This window comes from Barbatula barbatula (genome assembly GCF_947034865.1).
Source record: "Barbatula barbatula genome assembly, chromosome: 15".
Classification (NCBI taxonomy): domain Eukaryota; kingdom Metazoa; phylum Chordata; class Actinopteri; order Cypriniformes; family Nemacheilidae; genus Barbatula; species Barbatula barbatula.
In genome coordinates, this window is record NC_136778.1 from 6,554,043 (window position 1) to 6,573,597 (window position 19,555).

The 19,555-nt window shown below is 40.6% G+C and overlaps 2 protein-coding genes across 4 annotated transcripts in view; one reads left to right on the forward strand and one right to left on the reverse strand.

The window, feature by feature from the left end:
* hmcn1 (hemicentin 1) overlaps window positions 1–12,977 on the forward strand; it is a gene marked incomplete at its 5' end in the record, with an annotated part of 67,092 nt that extends 54,115 nt beyond the window's left edge. The window contains 27 exons of one of the 3 annotated variants that reach the window (XM_079474724.1): window positions 308–577; window positions 673–863; window positions 944–1,157; window positions 1,304–1,438; window positions 1,547–1,737; window positions 2,019–2,100; window positions 2,266–2,535; window positions 2,644–2,814; window positions 3,033–3,203; window positions 3,742–3,912; window positions 4,028–4,198; window positions 4,290–4,460; window positions 4,564–4,734; window positions 4,859–5,005; window positions 5,144–5,281; window positions 5,357–5,478; window positions 5,664–5,901; window positions 8,256–8,318; window positions 8,405–8,524; window positions 8,618–8,752; window positions 8,923–9,036; window positions 9,127–9,252; window positions 9,412–9,540; window positions 10,287–10,637; window positions 11,491–11,610; window positions 11,769–11,895; window positions 11,978–12,977. In XM_079474724.1, the coding sequence (XP_079330850.1) occupies window positions 308–577; window positions 673–863; window positions 944–1,157; window positions 1,304–1,438; window positions 1,547–1,737; window positions 2,019–2,100; window positions 2,266–2,535; window positions 2,644–2,814; window positions 3,033–3,203; window positions 3,742–3,912; window positions 4,028–4,198; window positions 4,290–4,460; window positions 4,564–4,734; window positions 4,859–5,005; window positions 5,144–5,281; window positions 5,357–5,478; window positions 5,664–5,901; window positions 8,256–8,318; window positions 8,405–8,524; window positions 8,618–8,752; window positions 8,923–9,036; window positions 9,127–9,252; window positions 9,412–9,540; window positions 10,287–10,637; window positions 11,491–11,610; window positions 11,769–11,895; window positions 11,978–12,344 (4,676 nt within the window). In that variant the 3' untranslated portion in view covers window positions 12,345–12,977. Of the gene's footprint in view, window positions 1–307; window positions 578–672; window positions 864–943; window positions 1,158–1,303; window positions 1,439–1,546; window positions 1,738–2,018; window positions 2,101–2,265; window positions 2,536–2,643; window positions 2,815–3,032; window positions 3,204–3,741; window positions 3,913–4,008; window positions 4,199–4,289; window positions 4,461–4,563; window positions 4,735–4,858; window positions 5,006–5,143; window positions 5,282–5,356; window positions 5,479–5,663; window positions 5,902–8,255; window positions 8,319–8,404; window positions 8,525–8,617; window positions 8,753–8,922; window positions 9,037–9,126; window positions 9,253–9,411; window positions 9,541–10,286; window positions 10,638–11,490; window positions 11,611–11,768; window positions 11,896–11,977 lie in introns of those variants that run through there. The other 2 variants (XM_079474725.1, XR_013787660.1) reach the window with 2 other exon arrangements.
* Window positions 12,978–13,618: 641 nt separating this feature from the next.
* arpc5b (actin related protein 2/3 complex, subunit 5B) lies at window positions 13,619–16,856 on the reverse strand. Its single transcript, XM_079474248.1, has 4 exons — window positions 16,591–16,856; window positions 15,688–15,759; window positions 15,205–15,381; window positions 13,619–15,075 (listed from the first exon to the last, which is right to left on the reverse strand). Exons 1-4 carry the CDS (start codon window positions 16,729–16,731, stop codon window positions 15,013–15,015), a joined length of 453 nt encoding a protein of 150 aa, XP_079330374.1. The 5' UTR covers window positions 16,732–16,856; the 3' UTR covers window positions 13,619–15,012.
* Window positions 16,857–19,555: the final 2,699 nt, after the last annotated feature.

The following is a 19,555-nucleotide window of genomic DNA, read 5'->3' on the forward strand; positions in this document are numbered from 1 at the left end:
AGTGGTTAAACCAGAGGAAAAGATTCATAATTTATCGGCCTAAATTGTATTTTATAATTTTGTGCATCCCTAGTTTGAATCCTGCTTGCATCAAGCAGAACAGGTAACATAATAACTAGTCATATTCTCATTATTGTATAATCTTATTTTCAAATCTTGATGCATAAGATTAAAGGAATGCTTTTGCACACTGTGTATTCAGTTTTATCAAGGGAAAACATTTATTTTGCAAGTAAAACTTCTTAATATGGACTTCAATATTATCAGCTAAAAGCTGTTCTCTTATATGATTTATTTTCTCATGCAGTACCTCCTATCATCACATCTGACATCAGGTCGTATACTGTAGCACTAGATGCATCTGTGACTCTGCAGTGTCTCTCTGAGGGTTTCCCCAATCCCTCTATCACTTGGTACAAGGACGGGAAGCCACTGAACGAGTCTGTCCGGCAACGGGTTCTGAGCACAGGAGCGCTTCAGGTCGCCTTCGCTCAGCCTGGAGACATGGGCAGATATACCTGCACTGCTGCTAATGTCGCTGGAAGCATCAGTTTGGAGATGAGCCTCACTGTACACAGTGAGTCAGTTTTAAAATTCTGCCTTCATTATTTTGTAAAAAATGACAACAGCCATAATCTTTTAAATATAACAACCTCTCTCTCTTTTGCTTAGTCCCTCCCTCCATACGCAGTGGACAGTCACAGGTGTCGGTGGTAGAGAACACTCAAGCTCTGCTGTCCTGTGTGGCAGAAGGCGTCCCTCAGCCCACCATCACCTGGGAGAAAGATGGCATTCCAATCACTGACAACACTGGAGAATATACAATACTTCCTACAGGAGAACTGCTTATTGATGTTGCACAGGTTATATTTTGAAATGCTTTAAGTCAATTTATTCATATATTATTGTTATATGATTGTAATGCATCCCTTTGTATACATAGCCGGAGGACTCTGGGAGTTACACGTGTGTCGGCACCAACTTTGTAGGGCAGGACAGTCGTACCGTGGATCTGTCAGTCCACACACATCCAGTCTTCACAGAGCTTCTAGGAGATATGGCTCTCAACAAGGGAGAGCGCCTCTTGCTGACCTGCAGGGTTCTTGGCATTCCTCCACCAAAGATCACATGGGCATTCAACAACAATATCATCCCAGGTATAGAGTTTTACATCTGCATTTATTAAATAGTTTTTTTTAATATTTAAGTTTTTATATTATAATATATTAAGCTGATTGTTGTGCTTCATAAGCTTGTATGAATAGTAGGAGGATTTATGTAACATTGTACATTCTTCCTACAGTCCAGTATGGTCATGTTAATGGCAACAGTGAGCTAATCATTGAGCGTGCGAGTAAAGACAACTCGGGAACGTATTCATGTGTGGCTGAGAACAGCGTGGGGGCCATCAAATCTCTGGGATTTGTCTATGTTAAAGGTACACATCTGGATTTCTGCTTTACTCTGTATAATGGAAAACCAATAGAAAAGTCCAGTGTGACTGTAAATTCTTATAAGAAAATCTGATTGTCTGCACCATCTACAGAACCACCAATAATAGATGGAGATGTTCATTCAAACCGCATCGAGCCTCTGGGAGGGAACGCTATACTAAACTGTGAGGTGCGAGGAGACCCTCTGCCCACCATCCGCTGGAGCAAAACGGGCATCAGTGTGCCGATTAGCAACCGCATCCGCCAGCTGGACAATGGATCTCTAGCCATCTATGGCACAGTGGTACACAAACACAATACAACAGTCATGGCTGTAGACTAAGTTTATAGATGCAAACGATATAAACCATTTTGCATGTGTGTCCTTTCAGGATCACTTATTAAAAATTATTTCACCCTTGTGTCGTAATTTTCTTTTACAAATGTTATGACATTTACAAAACAAATGTTTTTTGTATCCTTTGATGCTTCTTTGATTATAATGTCCCAAGAAAATAGTTTTACACTTAAAAGTTAGCTCATCACTCAATCATTAAGGCAATGTTTCTTTTCAAACTCTCATAGGTTGAAGATGCTGGAAATTACATGTGCGTGGCCACAAATGATGCAGGAGTGGTGGAGAGAACAGTCACACTGACCTTACAGAGTAGGAGTCTATGTTTATATGTGTATACAAAAATTATAATATATATATATAGAGAGAGAGAGAGAGAGAGAGAGAGAGAGAGAGAGAGAGAGAGAGAGAGAGAATTTATATAATAATAAATAATATATGTATTTATCCTATAATGTCATCATCTCTATCCCATAGGTTCTCCAGTCATAACTGTTGAACCGGTGGAGACGTTAGTAGATGCAGGTGCAACTGTGATGCTGAACTGTCAGGCAGAAGGTGAACCTGTTCCTGTCATTGAGTGGTCCCGTCAGGGGCGCCCCCTGTTGGGTAAAGAGCGCATCACCACCCTGAATAACGGTTCTATGCGGATCAGTAGAGCTCAGAAAGAGGACACGGCGGAGTACGAGTGCGTGGCCCGGAATCTGTTGGGTTCTGTGCTGGTGCGCGTGTCCCTCACAGTGCGCAGTGAGCTAAACTAAACCGTCACTCATTAGACTTAAGTGCTGTTGCATGCATGAGGGTTATAATGAAGTCACTGTTTATTAGAATAGAGGATTCAATTGTGTTTTGCAGTACATGGAGGTTACTCTGAGTGGATGGAGTGGGGAGCCTGCAGTGTTTCCTGCGGCACAGGAGTGCAGAAGAGATTGAGACAGTGCAATAAACCGCTTCCTGCTAATGGGGGACACCACTGCTCTGGTTCAGCATCAGAAACACGCAGCTGTAAAGGCAAACCTTGCCCAGGTACATTTTGTGTGCTGCTTTTGACTACGGATATGAACCAAAGGAATCTGAAAATAACAACTCTGTTTTCTTTGGTGACTCTTCAATTCTCATGAACAAAGTTTACCTTGCAACTGACTCTAAAGAAAAAAATATATTTATTTATATTGCTGATTTTTAAATTGCCATTTATTTTAAAATGATCTTGAAAAACAAAATCTTGGTTTTCGTCTCTGCAGTGGATGGTAAATGGTCAGAGTGGTCTTCCTGGGAGGAGTGCTCTCGTACGTGCGGTCAAGGTAACAGGACTAGAGTGCGCACCTGTAGTAATCCTCTCGCCCAACACGGAGGTAGAACCTGTGAGGGCAAAGCCGTGGAGGCCATCATGTGTAGCATACGGCCGTGCCCAGGTGAGCGAATTAGACCAAAGATATTGATATTAACAAGATGTGCCACTGCCATTACAATGAATGGGGAGGAATAAAATCCTCATTAAGGCCGCTCTTGCGAAGGAAGTCCCGTCTTCCAGTGAAACTAACCAATCGATAATCACTATTCACTGACAATTATCTGAGGCGGGCCTCTCGTGAGGCACTTGCCAGCCTGTGCCCATGCACAGTAGATGAAGCGATCACGAAAAAGGTGAATTTGTTAGTGCTTTTTAAGCTTAGCAAACCCAAGTTATGGGACAGTTCATGTCAGGTGTAATTGTTGATAGGACATATGCTGTTTTAATAGTGTTTTTTGCCAGCGATTTGAAAATATCAGCTCTCCCCCATTAAAGTAGACTGGGCAGTTAATAGCAAGTCCATAGTAGTCCTGAGGCATTGCTAACATGGCCGCCGAGTGGCACGACTTCCGTAAACGGACTTCGATAAGACTTACAGTCTATTACATATGAATGAGCATGTTTGTTTTGGTCACTCTGACGGTCTCTTTATCTGTCAGTGGCTGGGAACTGGGGTGCCTGGTTGCCATGGAGCCCTTGTAGCGAAACGTGTGGCAAAGGTATGCAGACAAGACTTCGACTGTGCAATAACCCTCCACCCTCATTTGACGGACCAACATGTGAAGGACTTGACACGCAGGCACAAGTGTGCAATGAGAGGAATTGTCCCGGTAAGCTTTCTGCTGACAGAGACCATCTATAGTACTGAGGTCAGGCACTTCCATTAAGTTATCATTTTTCTAATTCAGCATTGTGTTATTAAAAAGAAAATCACCTCTTCAACAGTGAATGGAAAGTGGTCATCATGGGTAAGCTGGGGGGCTTGTAGTGTTTCTTGCGGAGGCGGTACCAGGCAAAGGACACGTGTCTGTGCAAGTCCCGCCCCCCAGCATGGAGGACGGCAATGTGAAGGAAATGACATTCACATCGATTTCTGCAACAACGAGCCCTGTCCCAGTGAGTTAACACATTCTCAACTACAGAAAAAGAGACGCACACACAGAATTAAACTTGTGAAATAATTTCATCTTTCTTTGTCTCTCCTCAGTTCATGGTAACTGGGGCCCATGGAACAGCTGGGGTAGCTGTAGCAGGACCTGTAACGGGGGTCAGATGCGTCGCTACAGAACGTGTGACAATCCTCGACCGGCAAATGGAGGCAGAGCATGTACCGGATCAGATGCACAAATCCAGAAGTGCAACACAGCCAGCTGCCCTGGTACAGCACTCGTGTATATATGAGAACTATAAAAATATATAAAAACTATTTATTTATTTTATTTATAATCTATCTTTTCTTTTATTTGTGTGTGTGTATACAGTTGATGGTAAGTGGAGTTCATGGGAGTCATGGAGTGAATGTTCAGCATCCTGTGGAGGTGGAGAACACACACGCATCAGACTCTGTAACAACCCGTCTCCTAGCAACAATGGCCGTCTCTGCCCAGGAGACTCCTCCCAGTTATCACGATGTAAAATACAGCCATGTCCAGGTACATTTCAATCTAACATATAATGTCTTTCATCAAGACAAGAATTGGTTTTGATCTACCTGTGTTTTTAGTTATCTACACTGCATATGATGTCTAAACCCTTCAACTTTTACTTTGTTCTAAGGTGGCCCTCAGACAGCCAGAGGAAGTATTATCGGAAACATTAATGATGTGGAGTTTGGCATCGCCATCCTCAATGCCACCATCTCCAGCAGTTCCACAGGAGGCAGAATTATACAAGCCACCATCACTAATATTCCTCGGAGTCTGGGTCAGTTTCTACTCACCGCTACTCCGTTTATGTGGTTGTGCAGTATGACGCTATGCCTTGTTAAAAGTACACCTTTGTTGTTCAGCAGCATATGTTGTTTTCAATGAGGGTCTATATGTCTTGCTTTTCATCCTCAAGGTCCTGCAATGACAAAGTTGATCTCCATCCTAAACCCCATCTACTGGACCACAGCACAGGAGCTGGGTGAGGCTTTCAATGGCTACACTCTCACAAACGGCATCTTCAGACGAGAGACACAAGTGGAATTTGCCACAGGTAAGATGAATCACTTGACTTGGAAATATCCTGTGAGGGCAAATATTTATGTGTGCTTAATCGCTTTGACTGCAGGTGAGATTCTCAGAATGACCCATGTGGCACGGGGGCTGGACACGGATGGAGCTCTTCTGCTGGACATTGTAGTAAACGGACACATCCTCCAACTGCCGTCCAATGCAGACATCAGCCTGAAGGTATGAGCGTATCAAGGACTCTGTTTACTGTTAGAACAATATAATGTATTCCTTGCAAATTAGTAAAAGAATCTCATCATTGCTTGACCCAGTATATTATGTTGGGATAAAATATATTTTGCTTAAAATATAAAAATGATCGTCACCTTTTAATTTAATCAAAAATATGTTTGTTTTAACTCCAGGACTACACAGAAGACTACATCCAGACCGGTGCTGGGCAGGTGTACGCTCTGTCCACACGTATGTTTAGTATAGACAGGGTGAGCGTACCTTACTCCTGGAACCACACCATCACCTATGACCCCTCCAGAGGTAAGATGCCCTATCTGGTGGAGACTCTCCACGCCTCGGCCATCAGCGCTTTCTACCACCCGCTAGAGGAGAATCTGGAGTTTTCCATCCATGCCACCATTGCTAAAGGTAAAGTACACAAAAACATTCATTTTCATTTTGAAAACGCATGATATAGACGGTTTCAAAGTGGCAAGAGAAACAAACGTTACTGTGCATATGCAGGTTCGTGGGCTGCAGTTAACTTCCGGTACACATTCACAAACAATAGAGTGCCTGTAGATTATTTCTGATGACAAGCAAAATAAACTGAGAAGAAGTGTTAGTTGGCTAAACTTGTCTCTCCGATATTTTGAATTTAGACTGCGATACCAAGCTCAACCGCTAGATGTCACTGTGCCATACGGTTGGTTTAAATGCGACCAAACTTCAGGACCCAATTGTTTATTTAATAAAATGAACATACAACAAATTCAACAAATCAGTTATTTAATACAATTATTATACAATAAAATTATTAACATATTAACATAAATTAAATGAAATATAAAAAGTTATACTATTATAAATAGTTATATTATTAGACACTAGCCAAACCCAAACCGGAAGTTAACTGCGTATAAGGAGTGCGTCCGATGAAACGGTCAATATCAGTGGACAGATCCTGGAAGCACCAATGACACCACTTCTGTCAGCTGACAGACCAATAATGACAGTGATGCGGAAGTCCCGCCTCCCTGATAAATACAGTGAGGGAAATCATTATTTGATCCTCTGCTGATTTTGTAAGTTTGCCTGCTTACAAAGAAATGGGTCTATAATTTTTATTGTAGTTTTATTTTAACTGACAGAAAATGACAAACAATCAGGAGAATTTTTTATATAAAGGTTATAAATTGACTTGCATTTCAGTCAGTGAAATAAGTATTTGACCACCTACCAAGCAGCAAGAATTCTGGCTCCACAGATTGGTTTTGTGCCTATATGGTACACCACCATGGTCAAGACCAAATACGTTTCAAAGGATGTCAGGGACAAGATTGTAGACCTGTACAAACCTTGAATAGGCTACAGACAGAAGCTTGGTGAAAAGGAGACAACTGATGGAGCGATTATGATGCCTTTAACATGACAAAGACCCAAAACATTTGCCAAGACAACCAAAGACTGGCTTAAGGAAAAGCACATTAAATGTCCTGGCCAGTCTTTAGACCCTAGTCCTATAGAAAATCTGTGATGGGGCTAAAACTCCAATTTGCTGAGCGACAGCTAAGAAACTTTAAAGATTCAAAGAGGAGTGGACTCAAATGTATCCTGACACATGTGCAAACCTGGTGACCAACAGAAATGTCTGACCTCTGTACTTACTGGAAAACCCTGGTTGGCAAGCACAAAGTTATGTTTTGCTCTGGGATCAAATACCTATTTCACTAACTAAAATGCAAGCAAACTTACAAAATCAGCAGGGGATCAAATAATTAATTCCCCCACTGTATAACACTGCCGGTGGTCCCTGGTTCATTCTCAATTTCTTTCCCATGATGGTCTAATTTGGAACGTTTTAGCAGGCACCGTCAGGAAAAATGGGCTGTTTAACTGTTCTTAGACAAGCTGTTTTTAGTTTTACGGGCGGATAAATCACGGTAAATTATTGCTAAACTTGATAATTGTAATCTGCGCGTTATGACGTTTTTCTTGCTTAGTGACTCTTCGCGACGCACGAACGCTCATTGCACATTGTTCTTCGCTCTGGTGAGAGACTGTGCGCCTATGGAGCATGTTTGAGCAGTGGTACACAGACATATCGTTCCTTTTCTCTGCTCGGTTGTGAATGTGTTAATGCTTTCTGCAAGATCTTATAGACAAATGCAGATTTTTTCTGCAATAAAGGTATATCTTGCCGCTATTTCTGCGTGCCTTGTGGGGATTGACAGAAATACTTTAGGTCAAAACCCACTCGTATGCAGGTTTATGAGAGGTGTGCAGCGTCTGAACAAGGTTTCTAGACCCTTTCGAGCCTATATATTCCAAGACACTTAGAAAGAGTAATCAGATGTTTGTGTCGTGGGCTGATTCTCATAAAGGCAAACTTATTTCACGTCAGCGCCTGTTCCACTGGGTAGTGGAAGCTATTATATTGTGTTATAATAGCATGGGTCTTAGTCTCCAGAGGGGATGAGGGCTCATTCTACCAGAGGTATGGCTACCTCATGGGCACTGTTTAAGGGCGTGTTAGTTCAGGACGTATGTGCAGCAGCGAGTTGGGCTTCGCCTCACACTTTTGTTCGGTTTTATAGACTGGACATCACAGAACCATCACTGGCTCATTCCGTACTGAGCGTGAAGTAGGGACCACCCGCAGTGGTATATATCAGAGAGGTGGGATGTGGTGTCATTGATGCTTCCAGGATCTGTCGTACCTCACTCATGTTATCAGAGAACAGAATGTTTTTCCTTTTGCCTAAAATGCATTTTGTTCTTAGGAGAGCGCAGTAATCAATGTCCCAGTGGTTTTCAGCTGGACCCTGCAGGGCCGTACTGTGCAGGTACAAACAGCTTAAACTCTATAGTACAGATAACATTCCCAATTTTGATATACAAAGTTTTAAATAAATGTAATTTGCTGATGCAGATGAAAATGAGTGCTCTGTGGGAAATCCCTGCTCACACGACTGCCACAATGCTATAGGCACATACTACTGTTCTTGTCCAAGAGGACTCACCATATCAGCCGACGGCAGGACGTGCCAGGGTACGAGACACACCACTAAACATTTAAGAATGACTTTTCTGTCACTTTTGTAAATGAAAATCACAGATCAACTGCTTACATTGTTTATGATAGATATTGATGAGTGTGCACTGGGTGGGCACATGTGTCACGATGGACAAGACTGTGAGAACACCATTGGCTCATATCGCTGTGTGATGCGTTGTGGGCGGGGTTTCAGGAGGACGGCAGATGGGCTGAGCTGTTCAGGTTTACACCTTTCTCCGTTTCATGTTTTTGTCACTGTATATTGTAGTATGTATCTTTATATAAGATTTATATGTAACTGCCTAACCAATGAATCCATAGGTGTGCCAAATGCATATTGACCAGCATACAGTACATTGAAAGCTTACGTTGGTTGTTTTGATGTCTTACAGACGTGAATGAGTGTCAAGAATCAAACCCCTGTCATCAGCACTGTCTAAACACCATAGGCAGCTTCCGCTGTGCTTGTGAGCCAGGCTATCAGCTCAGGAATCGTCGCTGCATTGGTACGGAACCCTCACATACATGTCTCACATGTACAGCATCGTATAAGTTATTGCTAGGTCTGTAACTCAAGCGCCTTTTCTTTTCCTCAGACATCAATGAATGCAGACAGAGGGTGTGTCGCTCAGATCAGCAGTGTAAAAACACACGCGGTGGATACACTTGCATTGACCTCTGTCCTACTGGCATGACCAAAGGAGGCAATGGCACATGCATAGGTTTGTGTGTACTTTAATAGAATTTAATGCTTAGTTTTAAACAAAATAAGTTTCATAACATTCATGTGTTTTTTCGACACATGTGTTTGTATCACTGCTTGTTTTTAAAATATTTGGTGTCTTTAGATTATTTAAAGATGTTGTGGACTCCTCTTGTAGATATCGATGAGTGTCATGATGGCACACACCAGTGCAGATACAATCAGATCTGTGAGAACACCAGAGGAAGCTACCACTGCACCTGCCCCAGAGGGTATCGCTCTCAGGGTGCGGGTCGCACCTGCCTTGGTACGTAGCCCAAAAACTAATCCTCCGCCAGCAACCTGACATCCTCCGCTGCTCTGCTGCCAAACGCCAACTTGCATCGCTCACTTCATTCTAACCTTCATTCGTTCATTTCTGTTTACCACTGCAAGAACCAGTCAGATTTCACAATCGGTGGTGTCACTTCCTTCTACACAGCTTGCTTTTGTTGCTGCAGCTTGTGTACTAACCAAGCAGTCATTTTAATAAGATATAGAGTGACTGATAACAAATCAAGTGGCTATCTTAAGCTGCCTGCAGATGAAACTAGTTGTTGATAAGAGTGGCAAGGGTTTTAAAGCATCACACTGGTAAGTAGTTCAACTCTCACAGTAAGGCCAAGCACGACTTCTTTCTGTATCTGTCCCTTTGAACTATGAACTTTGACCTCTACCTTTTAAAATCTGCTTTGAATCCTCCGTTAAAGTGCTGTGCTTTGCAGATGTCCTCAAGTGAAGGTTTCGATACCCACCTTCCTAATTCAAAGTTTTGAGAATGATAAAATGGATCAAATGTTTTTATATCGATGACGCTCCTCATTGAGGAATCACTAAATCCACCCAGTATTTGTTTCTTTTCATGTTACTGAGGGATAGTTTCTCATCCCCAGTATTTTTTCTCACCCACCCCCTTTCCCCTCATCTTTCTTCATCTCCACCTCGACTCTCTTTTCTTCCATACTAATTTTCCTCCTTTTCTCTTTCTGTGTGTTGGCTTTGCTTGGAGAGCAGACTTAAACGAGTGTGAGATGGTACCAGTGCCCTGTGCCTATCGGTGCGTGAACAGCCCCGGCAGCTACAAGTGTCTGTGCCCCCCTGGGCTCCAACTGCTGGGCGATGGGAAGTCCTGTGCCGGACTGGAGCGCTTGCCAGGCTATGAGAGTTTCTTATACGGTTACAGAACCTCACAGTCCTCCAGTGATCGGAGCTCCTACCAGCAGCGCTACCATAGCATGGCCTCCCAGAGTTATCATTCGTATGTCCCTATCAGGGAGAGTTACCCAGCCAACAGACCGTCGCGCGCTCGTAGGGAGACTAATACCTGCCCTCCTGGATTCAGGGCAGTAAAGGGCTGGTGTTTAGGTAACTACGGAAGCAATTAAGCAAGAGTGGGGCTGTTATAATGATATAGATTGCGATATCCCTGAAGAATATTCAAGTGTGTTATTAGTATACTACTTTTTAAGTAAAACAATTATTCTTTAAGTCTAGTTTTTATGTACTTCTCAGAAATATATTTAAAATTACACTCGAAAGAAAAGTAACTTTTGGCCTATACTTATACTAAATATTTTGATGGAAATACAAACATGACGTATTCTAAGTATACTTGGCTTGTATTTCTTTACTTGTTTGTTTGAGTAGTCTATTAAATACCTTTTACACTTAAAGTCAGCCTATAGCCTATAGTAAATAAAAGAATCATCTTTGTACACAATGCATAGGAAACGTAATACTACACTTGCACAAGACAAATAAAATGGCAAACTATAAGTATGAAGTTATGTTCAACTAAAGAAAAGGAGTACTCGCAATATTAGTACTACTAAACTAAAAGTTAGCTGGGAGTTACTTTAACTACAAATAAATTATCGGTATACCTTTAAATTAACTCGTAGTATAGTTGTAGTATAACATACTTGCATACTTTGCAAACAATATTTTTTTTAGTCAATTTAGTCTCATGTAGTCTTAAAATAGTACATTAACAAGTATACTACTAGTATACTGATATTAGTATACTTTGTAAATATACTTGAATATTTAAGTATACTTAAATTAAACAAACATGTCATATACCATACCAGACAAAACACTTTATAAGGTTAGGTTATTGAGACTTACAAAATGACTAACACTAAACACTAAACCAAATCTACAATATGATCTAACATAATTTGAATAGTATTCAATTTCCGGTTTTGTGTGTGTGTAGATATAAACGAGTGCGAGCAGAGAGACACGTGTCAACATGAGTGTATGAACACACCAGGAAGCCACAGGTGCTTGTGCCCCAATGGTTATCGCCTTATGACCAATGGCAAAACCTGCCAAGGTAAGAAAACGCAAGATAAGTTTAGAAACACTCACAATATGGTGTATTCAGTTCTTAGAAAAGCCCTATGAAATCAAAAGAGTTTTCACACACAAATTGTTAAAAATGTAAAACGGGGTTCCTATCACTCAGTGTTGATATGGTGTTTATATGGACAGATGTGGATGAATGCTTGGAGCAGAATATTCAGTGTGGTGCAAACAGAATGTGTTTCAACATGAGAGGGAGTTACCAGTGTATCGACACACCTTGCCCTCCAAACTACCAGAGAGATCCAACCTCAGGGTGAGACTGACACTTCATTTTAACTTTTGGCTTATTTTACTTTAGCAATTATTATATAGTTCCGCTCTTCACCTCTCTTCAGGTTCTGCTTGAAGAACTGTCCGCCCAATGATCTGGAGTGCGCCCTGAGCCCGTATGCACTGGAGTACAAGCTGCTGTCCCTGCCCTTCGGCATCGCCGCCAATCAAGACCTGATCCGACTGGTCGCCTACACCCAGGATGGAGTCGTCCACCCCCGCACGTCCTTCTTAGTGGTGGACGAGGACACATCCCTGCCTTTCGCCCTGCGGGACGAGAACCTCAAAGGCGTCCTGTTCACCACACGGCCACTGCGTGAACCTCACACGTACCGCATGAAGGTGCGAGCCCTTTCCTACAGTGCCGACGGAGGAATCGAGTACCAGACCTCCTTCATCGTCTACATTGCCGTCTCAGCCTATCCCTACTGAGAGCACTTTATTATGCCCAGCTCACGAGAGAGAACTGTGCAGGTTTTGTACAGGCATGACTGAGGAGCGTGTGTTTTTGCGTGAGTGTATATGCAGGAGTGTGTAGCTTCAGATCCGCCACTTGAAGAGATACTCACAGCTTATGTTGATATGGAAAGCCTTAAGGTTAAGCCAACGCTGATTTTTGGGGTTTAATTTAGAGCCAAAAGAATATGGACTACATTTGCATATACTTCTACCTATTAACTTATTGGGAATTGCTTGAATATATAAACGAAACTCAATTTCATCTGATTGGTTGCTGGATAGGAGGGAATGATTTGATTGGTGTAGATTTGTGCTTGTTGAGAGAAGGTTTGGGGTTGAGCCATATTCAGTATCCAGTAGAAATGAAAGAAACGTCCACCCTCAGGTAAGCACTACCTTTACTCTGGAAGAGAGTATGGTCTGGCCATCATTCATTAGTTCATCACCATTACAGGTTCATACACATTTGGAGTATTTTTTTGTATCTTTAATTCAGTAATCAAGGTGTATTCTATTCTCATGATATGTATATAAAGTATTTGGGTTTTTTATTTGTAATACTTTGTTGTATTCACTTTTTTAAAAAAGCAATAAAAATGTACCTTACATTCATTACAATACATTCCTGTTAGGGAAATCGAGTTAAATGGAACAAGTTTCCTGCTGAGGGTTACCCCAGAAAATATTGTAAAGTTTTGTCGTTGACAGTAAGATACAGTGGAAGTACATTAACATTTGGCAACTTTTGTGTATTATAGGTAATCGCCAGCAACTAACCCTCAACGTGTGACAGTATTTAAGGGATCATATGGCGCGAATGTGTTTTTTTGTGTCTTTGGTGTTATAAGTTGCCCATGCATGTATTAGACATGTAAAATTATAAAAAATTGTGTCGAAAGATGCATTCTATCTAAAAGCAAATGCTCACCCAGACCTGCCTGAAGTTTCAAATATTGAAAGTGGCTCCGTCACACGCTTGCAGTGTTTGACCAATCACTACGGTTAACTGGCCAATCATAGCACACCTCGCTTTTCAGAGCGATGAGCTTTGAAAAACAATCTGTGCGGTTCAGAGAGGCGGGGCAAAGAGGAGATAGAGACATGCATGGTAAGTGGAAAATACAACGTTTTTGAACCTTAAATCGTGTTTACACATTGCATTACATCTAAAACAAACAATAATATTTGTTTCAGCCGTGTCATATGACCCCTTTAATGAAGATAAAATAAAGCCAGGACCTCAGGTGTTCACTGTATGTAATATTTTATTATTTAATCACAAATGCACAAACATAAAAAATAATATTTTGTAAGGCAGTCAGTACACTGGTTTGGTTTATTGTTCTGTAAATTCTGTTTTACTGCATTGGAGAGACCGGGGGCCTCATGTATAAAACATAGCGTAAATGTGTGGACAACAAACGGATCCTTGAGATATTTTAAGTATGAAATCTTCAAAAGGTATTATTATCATGAATCCCGATATGTACAAGGAATACACACAACATATCAATGCCAGTTTTGTGTGTATGCAACATTTATACATCAGGCCCCAGATCCCTATGATCCCTACACCATTCAACATGATTGGCTAAATACGTTTCCTGACACACGATTGGATACAGATGTGTACTCTGAAATTAATAACAATGCTCTGTTGTTAACAAGAGCTTTGGAATGTTGCTATTTGCACAAAGTTACATTAAGACCATTAATAGACTTCGCGTTAGTGAAAGTCAGATTTAAAGACATGTCATCTGCTAAGAAAATGGCACATAGGAGAAACAGCTCGCAGAGCGCGTGTAGCTTTTGATCTGAATGTTACAGCTGTGCTTGTGAACGATGGTCAGCTGATGCCCTTTGGTTTCTTTCAAACACTATGAAATAATGTCCAATGTCTTAGAACGGTTTCATGATGCAAAGGTTTAAAGTGACGAAAATGAAAAATCTGTCAACATTTACTCACCCTCTTGACATTTCAAGGACTTTTTTCCTTCTTGCCAAACACAAAAGATATTTTAAAAAGTTGGTAACCAAGCAGCGCTGGCACCCATTCACTTCTGTTGTATGGACACAAAACCAATTCAAGTAAATGGATGCCACTTAACATTTTTCTAAATATCTTCTTATGTGTTCTGCAGAAGAAAGAAAGTCATACAGGTTTGAGATGATATTAGGGTGAGTAAATATTGACAGGATGTCTTATTTTTGGATGAACTATCACTTTAATGCACCAGAATGTGGACAAAGACTTGTAAGAAAAACACAATGACCTATTGGTCCGTTCCCATTTGCCATAATTTTAGGTCATTAAAACACGCAGGGTAAAGTAATACAAAAAGGTTAAAACAAACATATAATATAATAAAATATAATTAAGCAACTTTAAAGACAATTCTTTAGAGGTCAAAATAAAGACGAGTATAGAAAATATTCCTGAGAGAAGCTACGGTTAATCTTACATCGATCTGAGGGGATGTGATGTTTTGACAGATGAGAGTGAATGAAGTGCGATTTGAAAGAGAAGAGATAAGCAGCAGATGATTAGTATAGGATCAGATCAGATTCAGCACCCTGTAGAAGGTCATCGCTTTGTATTAAGGGTCTCGGCAGGATATTGTGTTTCCAATCGGGTTGCAGCTTACACTGTTTTCCTGGCTGTTAGGACCCTCACGATACAGCCCACTCCACCTACAGACAGGGCCTGACGACACATTTACATTCATGGAGATTTTATCCAGAACAACATTCAAGGTGTACATTATTAAAGACGTTTTAAGCATTCGATTTTCAACAGTTGAATTAAAACTGAAATCCATGAGGTACACTTTACCTTTTCGTGCCACTGCAGCAGGACCGCACTGCTGTTTTCAGATGGTCTCTCGAAGCCCTTGTAAATGTATTTCATGAGCAGGTCCACTCCATTCTTATCCAGAGACTGAACACCTTTCTCTATATCAGTGCTCTTGAAAGAACTGAGCACCTTCAGCACCAAACCTTCAGCGCGATCCTACAATACAGAACCAAAAAACATTGTAAATGTACTGATCGGGGCTGCGTTTCCCAAAAGCATCGTAAGCCTACGTTGATCGTAACTCCATTGTTGCAACGGTTCTAAGATCAACTTAGGGTTCCGATGCTTTTGGGAAACGCAGCCCAGTGTTTGAGCCACAAAAAATGAAACAAGTAAAATCCCAATGATAAGCAGTCACACTCCTAGAAATGAAGGTAGGTTTAGCAGTTAATTCTGCATTGAATGTTATAATTATGAGGAATAAAGCCAAGACTCGCTGTGAGTTGTGCCACAATGACTGACCTTGACATTCTGATTCTTAGTGTTGATTGGTGGGTTTTTTAACACTGCCTGCAAGGCGGCCATAAGGTTCCCTGTGCATAATGAAGTTAAGGAAACAACACAAAGTATTCAAAATGTTTACAGTGCGGTGCTGGAGCATGCTTCGCTATGAAATCGTGATAAGGAGTCTATCAGATGAAAAGATACCATTAGAAAGAGGAAACAGTCAGTAGGTGCTCCAAAATGGACAAATAAGGACATGAAATCGACTTCCTTATACTGAATAAAGTTATAGCCTACAGCCGCAAATGGCAGCCTTGTTTGCTGAAGGAGATCGTATTAAAATGCATCTCAGTGACATCCGAACAACCTGCAACATCTTCACAGAAACGTTTTTTAAAGGAATGTTGGGAATGTTGAGACAAGTCTGAGCATCTGCAGGCTTTTAGACATGAACGATGTTGATGTTGCACCTTCTGCATTTGCAACATTAGAAACCTCTTGAATAAGTCAAAGAATCTAGTTTGCTGTCACAACATTCTTGAAAACATCAATCTATTGGAACAATTGCATGACACTGTTGTCGTGTAGAGGTGTGGACTTAAAAACAAAACTAGTGTGTTTGTGTGATGATGAACATCGCCTTTCCTTTGTCTGCAAATCTGTTGACCAGCTGTCGTATCGCAACTGGACAATACCAACGCATGTCATTTGGCAGAATTTGAACCTTGCCTGAAAACAAAATCAAAGCTTTCTTTTTTCTGTCAAAACCAATAAAAATTAACATAATAAGTCGTATTATAAGTCAAATCAGTTCACTCGAATAAGCCCTCAAGCAAATGTAATTCACTAATTCTTTATATTTGTGAGCATTGACTCTGGAAACGTCAGGCTTTGTTAAATCATGCACAATAAAGCAGGATATTGTCTGATGAGAGAATCCACCTCTGCCTCATCTGGACCCAGTTGATTTTCACCTCCCTCTTCTTCGTCCACAAACTTGTTCTCGTCGTACTCATCCACGTCCACTTTCCGGAAACGATCGGACACGGTGTTCTTTGACATGACGACGCCAATCTATAAACCGTATGATGTTAAAGCAAATTATATGTTTTACATGAATTCGATGTAACAGCGCTCTGTAAACCAGCCTGTCCTGACGATTCCTGCAGCGCTGTGTCTGGAGTCAGTGGTGGATTCCATCACTTCCGCGTAGCGCGCCCTCTGGCGCTACACAAGTGAACTGAAGCCTCCGTTCATTTTAAAGGAATAATTATTAGAATAGATTAGATTAGATTCAACTTTATTCGCATTACACATATACAAGTACAGTTTAACAAAATGTAGTAATACTGGCATTGCTGTTAAAATGAATATGACAAAAAAGACTATTATACATATATTTGCTTACTTAAATAACTGTAGTGTACTATTAAATTATAGCAATACTGTGGAATAGTATAAATATTCATGATATAAAATAATGTATTATTAAAAGATTGTGTTCTATATGTAGCTAAGTCACGTCATAGGACGTATCGTAATGAACACGCGAGCTCAGTTATTTCGATGTGGTGGCGGCGGTAGATGGCGACAAAACACTTTCTATCACAGAAGCAGAGCCAGGCCGTTTCTTCTGCGGTGTTGTGTCCTCGTGTTTCCGCTTACTCAAGAACAGAGAACGCTTGAAAGTACCCGGATGTGTTCTCGATATCATGGATCAATGAATGCAGGCTTGCGCGCGTACGGAACAAAGCCCTTTTGAGGCTAAAGCCTTCAACCATTAGGCAAAAAGCATAACGGCTAATGCTAACCGCCTTAACGCAGGAAGGGAGACCATATGCTAGTTTTTGAATGGATTTCATTGGGTTTTGATTACCGTTACAGGTTCTCCGATTGGAGGTAGCCTACTGCAGACCCTCCGATCTCTATAAAATGAGCATCTCTTGTATTGAACTCGATTGACGTCCCAGAAGTCACTGCGGCGCGTCCATCCAAGTTCGTTATGACGATGCTGCCTCGCAATCCCGGTCTCCACGAGAACACAAGTCCGTTCTGTGCGTTTTTGGAATTGAGAAACGGCCCCAATAAAATCACTGAACATGAGTTTGAACATCCAAATGTGTAATTCTTTCAGCGGGGTTGTATAATTCAATATACGTGTGCGTGTAAATCTGTTAAACTAATTAAAACGGACATCAGGCTTAACAAACATCTATGTGAATAGGTGTTTGTGAATAATGATGTACAGCGGATGTTTAAACCGAACGTAGTTACAATATAATGGTTTACCTTCTCCTGTCAAGTGCATGATGCATTTTAAAAGACCGCATTTAAGTTGCCTTTAAACACCATAAGCAAACATTTGGAAGTTTAATGGTCGTTGAAAACACGTCAGTCAGTCAGACACGTCACGGTTGAAAAATAGTTCCAAAACGGAAGTTGAACGGACGTCATCTGGCCGTGAATTCCACGTCTTTTCTGCTCCACAATTGTCAGCATTTGTCATGACGATTATTATTAAATATGTTGCTGCTTAATTTAAGCGTATATAAGCCTGCGTTTATTATAATCACTTTGTATCACCGTGTAAGGCAAGCCATTATGTCTTAGGTTCTAAAAAGGTCCAAAATCGGTCCAGTCTAACCTGGACGTCTATAAAACGTTTTAATCACATGTACATCACAAACAATAACACATAATTTGTTGCAAAAAGAAGGGTTTTAATTTAGCACATCATATTTTACAGTGAATATTACATTTTTGAATTGTCTTCCATTTGTTAACAAGTAAATATAAAAGTAGACTGTCCATGGCATTTTCTGAAAACATTAATGCTAAGCAGCCATTAATCAAACAAGGAAATAACAAAAATACATATTATAGTTAATACATTTATGTTATTATTTTAGTCTTTCCATTTTTCAAAATGTTTACTCTAATATTCTTGTTACCCTAGAACAAGAAACAATGCAATTAGTTACTGTACTTAAGTATCTTTTTGGCTACTTTGTAGCGAGTATCAAAGATATTAGCAACTTTTAATCTCTACTTGACTACATTTTTGAATAAGTATATGTGATCTTTACTCCACTACATTTGTAATGACTAATGCAATTACACATTACATTTTGCATGGCACCTAAATTTATCTATTTAGTTTATTTCTGCTACAGAAGAAGCAATTTTGCTATTGAAGGCACTATATATTATACATTTTGCCCTTGTAAACATGGTTTCTTTGTGCGAATGCTGGTGCATTATCAGATAGTTGACATCACTGGTGTTTTATGTGGGAAGAGGTCTGGCAATAAGGCCAAAACCAGTATATGTCCAGTGCAAAAAGGCTTTGACGTTTGTCATTTTACTTAGCATTATTTTATTTGTCTGTTGTATTTAGCTTTTTGAAGGATATTGGTTTCCTTATGAGCACTTGAGCTTGACTGAGACTTGTGTGTTTGTAATAGACGATTCAGTGTTAACAGTGTTCTGCCATTGCTGCATCAAAGTCTGACTCTGTTGCATTTGGGCTACATGTCCTCACAGAATCTGAGTGATAGAAGAGAATACGGATATTGAAAAAGTAGAAATGGCGAATGAATCAACCTGGAAGAGTTGGTGGTCGGGGACCAAGAAAACGAGACTGGACTGGGATCTTTATACCTTTGTCAATTAAGGACATTTAAACCGTAAGACATAATTGATACACAATGGGTGTGTGATTATATTAAACGCATTATACTGTATGTACGCTTAAATTAAGCAGCAACAACATATGTAATAATAAACGTCCAGAAGAAGACAAATTTGGACATCCAGGGATGAGCAGAAAAAAACTTGGAATTCATCCGCTCAACTTTCATTTTGGAACTATTTTTCAACAGTGACG